Here is an 11,513-nt window from a genome sequence, read left to right as displayed (position 1 = left end):
AATGTGATCTTTAGTTTACGGCAAAATAGTGTCGATTTTGCTTTGATTCACCTTTGTCTTGTTTCGCAGTTTTTTTTTTATGTCTTTTATTGTTTTGCAGGTTTCGAAGTAGCAAAGCTATTTAGCAACTATGTAGGTGAACGGCTGGATATAAGACTATAAATGCCGACGTGTACTACAAGTTTAGTCACGTGATAAATCAGCATCCTCTTTTTGCGTGGAGCCGTATTGTGTAGAAGACGGCCACCGTGTCACCGGTTTCATTTGGGCAATAAGAAGTACTAAATTCAACAAAATTATATCTGAAGAGTTCCTACGAAGGCAGCAACCATGGGTATGTTTGTAGCATTTGGTTATTTTGTCTTGACTTCTACAGCGAACAAGAAAATCAATAAGAATGTGTGACAGTTGTTTCCGTAAGGCTGCGGTCAGTGTGTTCCTTGCGTACAGAGTGTGAGCAGTCGCCGTAAGCGAGTGTGATCGTGTGCAAATGAATGGGACGCATGCATGAGAGCTGTAGCCTTTACCGACCGTCGCTGCAACGTCACCATATTGTGTACGTTGCAGCCTGAATATCTTGTTTTAATGTGGATCATCTTTCCAACTGAAAACAACGATGCAACTCAGACCCCTTTTGTGATCCATGTAACATTACAATTTGCAGTTCTTGTGATGTTTTAGGATGTATATGACCCTTTCTCTCAGCTCTCTGCCCCTATAGATTACATTTACATCCTAACCTAATATTCCTACATGGACCAGACAAGATTGTGAGTGTGACTTGTGAATCAGCTAGAAATATTGTGAACAGTGGTGAACACTGGTTATGGTCTGTCATTGTAGTGTCAAGAGTGTAATAATGTGTCCCTTTACTTTTAGACACTACACCACTCTGTGTACCAGTTTGTTACTAAAAGTTAGTGTCGGAATGCTACACTGTCGGATGATTCCCCACATAAATACATTATTTGATTAGCCAAAACTTCTTCTTTAGCAGTTCCAAGCTGGACTCTGGTCTCTGGAAGCATGATCCCTGTTCTTGTATTTTATGTTTTTGTTCAACTTGCCAAGGTGTATCGAGTCAGACTATTCAATATTCTCATAAATATCACACAAACCCGAGATTTTGATAAGCATTATGAGTCAAATTTTGGATTTCGTCTTAATAAAAAAAAATGATTTGGAACTGATACTTGATAGAATTCTATATCATCAATAGAGACTGTTGGTCTCACTGGTTACTAGTAAAATTAGTACAGTGTGTATGCTATCATAAATATAAGATTGTAAATATCATACAGTTCATGTTGATGCAAGCAGCACACAAAGAACAATGGCTAATTGTTGTAATATCAACATGTGCTGTGGAATGGGTAAAAGCAGTGTGAATATACCAGTAGATCTAATTTTTTTTTTGGGGGGGGGGGTGGAGGGGGCAGGAGATCATCAAAAAACATGTTTATTATCCCTTATTCGTGGAAATCTAGTGTTAAAAGAATTCATGATTTTCAATTTACATCTCTCTTGATGTAAAGAATGAACCATATGTCCTGACTCTAATGCAATGTTCATTTTGAGGTGAATTGAAAGATGACCTGCTTCAGTATTGCATATTTTGAGTCATCCATTCTGATAAATTACAAAACATTGCCAAACTTTATCTAGATAGTAGTATAAAGAGTACATGTACCCTGACATGAGCTGGCTAACTGAAGTGAAAGGCTAGGGAGAGAGACCAATGTACAACCTGTCCGATAGAGGGTAAAAAGTAACAGACACAGATACACCAAGATCTTTTGACTGAGAATCATTAAGCTTCAAGAGGAAAAAAAAAGGTTTTTTTTTTTGTCTCAAAGTCACCACATAACTTTATGCAGTTACATCATATTTTGAATGTGAAATTAATTCAGTCACATTAAAAGATGAAATATCGTATTTATTATGTACCATGTTATTTTATAATTTCAGTGAAGTTTCTAGAAGTTTTGAAGCCCTTCTGTGCAGTTTTGCCAGAGATCTCCAAGCCAGAACGAAAAGTAAGTGCACTATTCAGTTAAAGGTTTGCCTTTTCACTTTGTAAGAATGAGGTAGCAATAAACATGACCCCTCTCTTATGAAATAAGTAAGTATGCATAACTGATAAAAAAGCTAATGTCTACACAAGATATATTTCCAAGGGAGACATTATTTGAGCAAAGCTGAAGTGTAATGTCAAGAGCGCAATAGATGTCTCATAATGTCGTAATGAATGTCATACCCATTTAACCATGATTATTGACATCTGACCTATTCTATCTTAAAAGAGTATTAATGTTGTACTGACTTCTACATCTCTCAACAGATCCAATTCAGGGAAAAGGTCTTATGGACAGCCATCACACTCTTCATCTTTTTGGTGTGCTGTCAGGTGAGTGATTCAACACAACTCTGCAAAATGTAGTCATCATGCATTCAAACAAACAAAGAGTGCTTCCTCTTCTGGAATATTCCTGGGATAAAATGATAGAGACAAAATAGCCATGTCCAATATCTTTTGGTATTGGTCTGTAACTGTACTATGAAAGAAATATGTGCAATGTTAACATTTTTTTTTTCCATTTGATGAGAACAGGCTGTAAATACTGTGGTACTTCATTTCCTAGATTTGCTGCTTTCACATCAAACAATTCCATTTTTGCAGAACTGTCACATGGATTCTCCTATTTGAGGTGACATGCTTTTAAAGTATGAAGATATGCAATGTTACCAAGGATACAGCATTGCAACGGATTCAGTCTTACAAGGAAAGGAAAAATACAGTTGTCATTTTTCTTTGAAGATTCGCATGTTAAAAATCTCAACGCCCCACTTGAAAGGTGCACTGTAACTTACAAACCATGCATTATAACAAGAGGTAAAGTGCTGCAAAGAAAAGTCAAGGTGTCCTTACCCTGGTGATAGGTAGACAGCATTGTTACTAACGAAGGAATAATCAGTATCTTACTCTTCGCCCATTTAGATTCCATTGTTTGGAATCATGTCATCAGACTCGGCTGATCCCTTTTACTGGATGAGGGTAATCTTGGCGTCAAACAGAGGAACACTCATGGAGCTGGGAATCTCCCCCATTGTGACCTCTGGCCTCATCATGCAGCTCCTGGCCGGAGCCAAGATCATTGAGGTTGGAGACACCGCCAAGGACAGGGCTCTCTTTAATGGCGCACAGAAACGTAAGACTGCCCGAGGGAGGGGACAGCAATTAGTCTTTCATATGTATTCTTCATTCAACCCTATTAGTAGGAGTAGGATTTATTTAGTGAGAAGGTGTTGATTTTGACACCACAGATTTGTTGAATTTTTTTATACAGTGCTGATTGGAATGGAAGTCATGTGTCAGTTGAATGCATTGACCTTTCTGCCCTTTTGATTGTGAGACTCTGTTCCACAGCCAGGAAGGTTCTTGCATCCTATTGCATCATGTAACTAGCACTGTAGAAGATGGCCCTTATGGTATGTACATGCATCTTCTAATTGCTGAAATTTGTTACTTTCGATGTCACTTAATGTGGTAATCTACCCTTCGGGTGGTGGGGGGGGGGGGGAACTGTACATATTGAACTGAAAAAGAATATGTGTCCTTCAGCTCTGCAGTAAATTAGTGAAATAGTTTTGAAGTTTTACTTGCAAAGACTGAGTTTCATGTATTTGTTTAGAATCGGTGTCAGCATTGCTTTCTTGCAATGGCACATTTATGATATGTGAACATTCAATGTTGACAGCAAGGATTGAAAGATGAGAGTCATTGAAATCTTGTGGTATCCTGGAGTGTCTCTTACTTTTAGTAGTAGAGTTTCACTCTAGAGCTGTGTGTAGTTTTGCAGTTGATTTGACTTGGCACTTTGACTCTGCTTGTAAGGATCAGATTGACACGTTCTTCTAACTTGTTATCCCCAAATCTCCACTTATATCTTTCCTGGCAGTATTTGGTATGATCATCACTGTGGGTCAGGCCATTGTCTATGTCATGACAGGAATGTATGGAGAGCCCAACAAGATTGGAGCCGGTATCTGTCTCCTCATCATCATCCAGGTAAATTGGTAGCTCTGTGCAGAGAGCTCCGGTTGCCGTGGATACTGGCTTTATATACCACCTTTTTTTCCCCCCGTAAGCTTCATTATCATGGTAGAGGATACCATTGAAATAACCCACCCTAGCTCAGTGCTAGATGAATACCATACTTACGGTGACATCATTTCTTTGATCTGATACTGAAAACAGAATACAATGGTAGCATAATGGGGCTGAGCTCGCTTGTAATTAGCCTTGATCACTTAGAACTGAAAGTAACCACAGACTGTGAAACCTGTTGTGGTCATGCTGAATGTACTCTCCCGCATTGCATGTCTCCAAAAGTTACAGAGTTTTGTTACCACAATAGCCATGTGGTTCCCAGTGAAGAGAAGCATGCTTTCATTTATCTAATATGTTGGGTCTTCTTTGCAGTATGTACAGATAATTACCAAGTTTTTGAGGATATGTTCATGAAGGAATGTGAAACCCCTTCTGATGGGTAGTATATTTTTACCAACATTATTGTTCGTATTGTTGTAATGCGCCACCTAATCATGAAATGTTTTTCTGTCAATAAAATGTCTCTTAAAAATTTTCATCATCATCTTGGAACATGTCACTTTTGTAGCTCTTTGTGGCCGGACTGGTTGTCTTGCTGCTGGACGAACTTCTGCAGAAGGGCTACGGGCTTGGTTCTGGTATCTCTCTCTTCATTGCTACCAACATTTGTGAGACCATTGTGTGGAGAGCCTTCAGCCCTGCAACAGTCAACACAGGCCGAGGTTCGTAAATCACAGACTTAGATATTGAGAAGGGTGTAGCGAGAAAAAGAGAGATATTTACTTGATGAATGGGCAGCAAATATTTGAACTTCAACTGCTCCCTATACATCGTACAAGAAAAATTGTATAGATATTTTCATGAACGTGATTTTGTGTACAGGCAAGTGCACATTGCTTCAAAAGATGTGTCACAGTAACTCAGTTTACTGTAGATTGCTATTCAGAACAGGCAGTAAGACAACATGTAGATATTATTGGTTATCTTTTCCTGTTAATTTGAAACTTTTATGATAATGATATAACTTTTTTAAAGAAGAGAGCAGAATTTTTTGAAAGGCTAATGAGCAAAAATCTTTCCATTTGATAATCTCTCCATCTTTCTATCTTTCCATTTGAAAATCTTTCCATTTGATAATCTTTCCATTTGACATGTTTGGTGGGGTACTTCCTATACTTGTATTTATCAAAGCAGTATCACGCACCTAGTTCGACACATTTCTAGCATTGTAAGTTTTATGAATGTTCTTCTGTATGTTTTCTCAGGAACGGAGTTTGAGGGGGCCATTATAGCCCTCTTCCACCTTCTGGCCACACGACAAGACAAGGTGCGTGGACTGCGAGAGGCCTTCTACCGCCAGAACCTACCCAACCTCATGAACCTTATGGCTACCATCCTTGTCTTCGCCATCGTCATCTACTTCCAGGTCAGCCCATAATATTCTGCCTTGTCTCTACTATCTATACCTCTTTTATACTTATACAAGGCATTTTGACATATCAAAATGCGTCCATGCATTTTGACAAAAGTTTACCTTCATATGGACACTTGGTTTTCTAAGGAAGCAGCAATGATGCACAATAAAGATTGTCCCAAGTCCAAAGATTGTCTAAAGTAAATTCTTTATGTCATTGATATTTTATGTCGTCTTCATCTGAATCATATCCATTTGCATAATATATACATCTCTTTGAATGATGAATACTGTAAAACATGATATATTCGCGGCATGAATTTTTCGCGCATTGGAGCCGACGGCCTTATTAGCTGCATGAAATTTTCGCGAACTGCCACTGGCATTCAATGCATAAAATGTAGACAAGAACTTTCGCGTGCATTTTAATTTCGCGAATCTTGGCGCTTGCGAAATTCGCGAAATTAAAATGCACGCGAAAATTCCTCGTTTTACAGTACACAGTGGGGGAGAGGTTGCTGTCGATCCATCCTGTAATGAAAGCTCCTATTTGTTCTCATACCAGGGTTTCCGTGTCGACCTGCCAATCAAGTCTGCCCGGTACCGCGGCCAGTACAGCAGCTATCCCATCAAGCTCTTCTACACCTCCAACATTCCCATCATTCTCCAGAGTGCGCTTGTCTCAAATCTCTATGTCATTTCACAGGTGAGCACATCTTAACAATCCCACGGTCACTCACAATACAGCCGGGACAATTTTGCGTGGAAATTAAATCGTCAGGAGTCGCATAGTGTCTGAAATTGCAATTTGATGTCAAATTAACTTGTGACATGAAGAGTTTGTATGTAGAGTGTGTCACATAGCTTTCTTTTACTTCTGAAGAATGCAGCGATACCTATAGATCTTTAAAAGATCAGTGGTGTTATGAATATAGTATTATACTCAAGACAGGAATATGTGATGTTGATGATTGTTTTCATGTGTCTCAAAATTTAACTAGTGTTAACATTGTTTTGCTTGATTGAGAGAGATGCCAGGACAAATAAGTTAAATCATGCTCATGTAATGATTTGTCATGTAGCTTTGAGATTGACAAGGAGTTGGGAGCAGAGTCATGTTCACCAAGTGTAGAATATTGGTTGAATAATATTTACGCTATTGTTATTTTTGCATTTCAGATGCTGGCTGTAAAATTCAGTGGAAACTTCTTTGTCAACTTACTCGGTGTTTGGGCTGTAAGTAATGCCTTATTATTGTTGTTTGCTTACCCATAACATGTGGTTATGTGGTTATGACCAGCAGCAGCTATCATTTATTTTAAAATCTTCAATATTTTACGTGTATTTATGCATGTTGAAGTTATTTGTGTTCAAGAAAAAAAGTAAAATACTGTATGATGAATGATGCTGAAAAAAAACCTGACATATTTGTGTATATGCTTGTATGAAAGGATCAGACAGCAACAATTTGATAACTTTTCAAACTTCAAAGAAATTGTGATGTTTGATGGTTGCTTGTCTTATTTCCGCATGGTGACTTGAAAGGAATACATCCTGGTAGTGTCCTACCAGCCAGTGACTAGTGTACCGATGCCCAAGATTGATGGTTTCTGTGTGTTACTGCTGCTTTGGGTGCTTTAATCCTACACTCTAAGCAGAATAAAACACAGGAAAATTGATGTTGCTTGGTTTATTGTCATTACATTATCTGCACATATTTAATATGTGTTGATAGATTGTGACTGAGCCAAGGTACAAATGAATGCAGTTAGTTTTCTATTCAATATTTAACTCCTGTAACTTGTATTGATTATTATAATGTGTAGTAGGAGGAATATTCTGTTCCATCTTTTGGGGTTTGCAAATTATTATATTATGGATTTATATCATTTATGTATTGTGGATGACACACAGTGATAAATGATGCACAGCCTAACATTGAATGAATTCTCTGTTGCTTGATTCTTGTGCCCTCTCTATGTAAATTGTAAAAAAAAGAGAAAGTTTGATAAAAATGCATCAAAGTTGGTGGCATATTAAATCACCGTACATGGCAACATTTGACTTCATTTTTCTGTCTTGCTCCTACCCTACTCCCCCCCCCCCCCCTTTCTCCCTGCAGGAGGCTGGTGATGGAGGCCCTGCTAGGTCCTACCCTGTCGGGGGTCTATGCTACTACATGTCGCCCCCAGAAAACTTCTCCCGTATCTTGACAGACCCCATCCATGCGGTGGCATACATAGTCTTCATGCTTGGTTCCTGTGCTTTCTTCTCCAAGACCTGGATCGAAGTCTCCGGATCCTCTGCCAAAGATGTAAGTAGCAGAATATTTCACATGGACATGGTTACCGGGAGGATGACTGATGGCACATATTTTGTGCACTGCTCATTATGAAATACTGAAACGTTGGGTGTTTGTCTTGGGTGTGTACTGATAAAGTATACATCTGAATGACTGTATGCCATCATTCACTATGGTAGCAAAAAACCTCTGCTCTGTTCTCCAGTACATAACATTCTCCAACCACCTTCGGCTAGAAACAATTCACATAAATGTCGCAAGTGTGTTCAGAGTTTATATTTGATTGGAATGGAACGTTTATCAGATACCATGATTATATCTCTTTCCAAAATTGAATTGATGGCCTCTCTCTCTCTCTCTCCCTCACCTTTCATTGCTCTCATTCAACTCCCTTCACTTTTTAAAAACAAAAACAAAAAAAATGGATCATATTCAATCTTCAATGAGTGAGACATAATTATTGGCCTTTCTGGTAGCAGTAGTTGAGAATTTATTCACACTATCTCTGAAAAGGGATTTTACTTGTAATTTGACCTGTTCTGTTGGACATATTTTCATTGGTCATTCTTATTGGCATTTATGTATTGACTCCTCCTCATTTCTATCTCGACTGTCATCTCCAGGTTGCAAAGCAGTTGAAGGAACAGCAGATGGTGATGCGTGGCCATCGGGAGAAGTCTATGATTCATGAGCTCAACAGGTAGGAATAGGCTCTGTAACCCTTTTGTGTGCTTTGAATGCCTATAGGCACAGAAAACCCCATAGCTGTGTATGCACTCATCAAAGTCTCTGGCACAGAACAGGTCAATAAGGGTTCACATTGTGTGCGACATGTGATGGTAAGCTCTTGATGGGAATAGCTGAACCATATCAAAAGGCTGAAACTGCCTTGTGTCAAACGTCTTGAGATCTCAAATAGGAATAATCTCACTGCAGTGTCATTGACAACTCAATATGAGTACAAATTTCACAAATTCAGTCTGTGGTGGCTGGATATTACTAATATCTGAAGTAAGGGAGACTTTTATTCATGGACCAATGCAGGATGCTGGTAGCAAGCGAGTGAAGTAAAGTGAGAAAAAGGGATAAGTGAAAATGTTTGTTCCCTGTGAACCTGGAGATAGTTCTAGCTGATCTTAGCTGCATTCTTTCCTGACATCAAATGCTCCTTGGATTTTCTGCTTTTTTATTGTTAAAGTTTCAAAAATTCAAGGAAGATTGCCGAATTCATGCAGTTAGCTTTGAGCAGGAGTTTTGTAGCCTTTGTAGTTAAGAGCTGTGTGATAAACCAAGTATTCTGGATTTGTTGTATTTGTTGTATTTGTTGTATTTTTTTAAAAATAAAACAAACGCCTTTATTAAGAAGTAACTTTGGTCTGGTCTGCCTTAGGTACATCCCGACAGCAGCTGCCTTCGGTGGTCTGTGCATTGGAGCCCTGTCTGTCCTTGCTGATCTCCTGGGAGCCATCGGATCTGGGACTGGTATTCTTCTGGCCGTCACGATCATCTACCAATACTTTGAGATCTTTGTCAAGGAGCAGAGCGAGATGGGCAGCATGGGGGCGCTATTATTCTAGTCCAGGGTAGAGAGAGTGCCAGCAGGCTAGCTGTTGGATGCATATTTAAATGTGTGTTCACCAAGTCTAGGCAAAAGCTTATCCAGCTGATGTACCCCCTCTATAGGCAAGGTCTGACCAGTCAAGTTGTAAAGTTATTGTTCAATGAGTACACTTATGGGAAAAAAATCGAGCACACATATTTTTTTTTTTCTTGTTGTCTTCTTAGATACAAGAAATACAAGATGAATATCGTATTTTGTGAGTTACAATGCTTTTCTGATGCCATGTAGTCATTTTGGGTGTGAATATGTAGCATGCTTGTTACCTGTCATTTGTCTTCTACTGATTCCAGCAGAATATTTTTGAGTCAGCCATCATATGAATGCTTGAGTTTGTCAGACAGTGCCTATAGATGGGAACAACAATCCTCTTTTTTTTTTATGGGTCAGCTGGGTTTCAGAGGTCTGGTATCAGTCTACAAGATAACTACAAATTGTACCATGTCTTATCTGAACAGTCAATTTATACAGCCCACTGTACAGTCACTTGCCCCTTGCAAAGTCACTGCAGCTACATAATGCGAGTCCTAGTTCAAAGGTCTCTCGGGAATATCCTGAATAACACCTCCTGTCTTGATACCAACTTGTATTGATGCATTCGTAACACAAACTTACTGGGTGGTGGAATATGCACTGATATATTAAACAGAATCAAGAAGAGATTTTGTCTATGTCTGTTTAACAGCAAATTGCTTGTGATGTTGTAAAAAAAAAATATGAAAGCTTTAATTATCAATTCATTGGGTAGTGATGTAACATTCAGGTCTTTTTTCAAGAATGATTCTTTCTTTTACCTTCCACCTGAAAAACAAAACAAAAAACAAAACAGGGAAAAGAATGTGATCACTTTTGAAGTGGGATCTCTTTTAATAAGGCATTGATTTCTTATGGTTGGTACATAGCATATATACAGATTTCCTCCTGTACTTTGCCATGACTCCATTAGGAAACACAAACAAATTTCATGTCAGCATAATTGGGATACTGGATGTTTCTGTTTTCTCTTGAAGTTCGTTTGTACAAAAGAAGCCTTCTTTCCTTTATTGCCATTTCATTCTCAATATTTTGATAGGCTTTATAGTCTTAGTCTTATAGTAATGTTAGGTAGCATCTTAATACATACACTCCTTTGGTAGAAGCCTATTTCTCGAAGTGTTCTTAATGCATGTGATATCCTCCAGCCCTGCCAATATGCATTGAGATCTCTGGTATATTACAAAAGAAAGAGCTATAGTGATTTATTTAAGTCTTTAGTTACCGTAAACAGAGTGTGCGTGTGAGAATGTGACTTCCCTATGATGCACGTGTCGGTCACAAATGCGAGTCATTTTTCCTCTAAATTCATCCATTATTTGTACTGATTGTTGGTACAAGCATTTGACCCTTCTATTTTCCCCCTTTCATCATGATCTCCATGTTCAAATATCTTGTCAATTTTCAGAAATTCTGTCTGGAAGAATCACGTTCTATTGCAACAAAATAAATGTTTTTGGACAGTTTAAAAAAAGATGTGTTGCCAGTTGTGATTGTTGAGTGCCTACACTGTTTTGTTGTCTCTGTGGGATAGGGGCTATTGTAAGGATAGTTACCTGGATGTATTCTCTAAGCCATCTGGGCCCTGTTTTATGAAGAGTTAAAATGAATTATATAGTTGCTTTCAACTGTAAGTCTATGGCAGCCTGTGTGGTAAGGAAATTTAAAATTGATTTTATCTTTTGATAAAACGGGGCCCTCGTCCCACAAACCGCATTTCTGCTCTTTGATCAAGTATCTTCTTAAAATAATTTTTATGATTCATTGCTGATATGTCAAAAAGTCTAATAAAAACTCCTTACATTTCAGCCCTGTTTGGTCACATACCATCGTTCATGTCAGATACAGACCTATCAAAAGCCTCTAAATTACTAAATTTGTAAGTGATCTTGAGATTGGTATTACATTTTACAAGATTAAAGATGTTTTGTCTCATATTGGTAAAGTTGTGTGTGTGTGTGTGTGTGTGTGTGTGCGTGCACGCACGCACTTACCCATGGTGTAAAACAAGGACACACATACGAACTTTACATAT

The 11,513-nt window shown here is 38.4% G+C and overlaps 1 protein-coding gene across 1 annotated transcript; it reads left to right on the top strand.

Annotated features, from left to right (window-relative positions):
* The first annotated feature begins 236 nt into the window (after positions 1-236).
* LOC139717226 (protein transport protein Sec61 subunit alpha-like 1) lies at positions 237-11,181 on the top strand. The gene is made up of 12 exons (XM_071628728.1): positions 237-334; positions 1,969-2,036; positions 2,342-2,407; positions 2,999-3,209; positions 3,960-4,069; positions 4,680-4,833; positions 5,377-5,537; positions 6,091-6,231; positions 6,705-6,761; positions 7,648-7,839; positions 8,451-8,527; positions 9,218-11,181. Exons 1-12 carry the CDS (start codon positions 331-333, stop codon positions 9,402-9,404), a joined length of 1,428 nt encoding a protein of 475 aa, XP_071484829.1. The 5' UTR covers positions 237-330; the 3' UTR covers positions 9,405-11,181.
* The last annotated feature ends 332 nt before the right edge of the window (positions 11,182-11,513 follow it).

The sequence above is a fragment of the Diadema antillarum genome, unplaced genomic scaffold (assembly GCF_040938485.1).
Source record: "Diadema antillarum isolate AM-2024a unplaced genomic scaffold, OU_Dant_1.0 scf00000072, whole genome shotgun sequence".
In the NCBI taxonomy this organism is placed as follows: Eukaryota; Metazoa; Echinodermata; class Echinoidea; order Diadematoida; family Diadematidae; genus Diadema; species Diadema antillarum.
The sequence above is the reverse complement of the archived record's forward strand: the minus strand, read 5'-3'. Positions and strand labels throughout refer to the sequence as shown.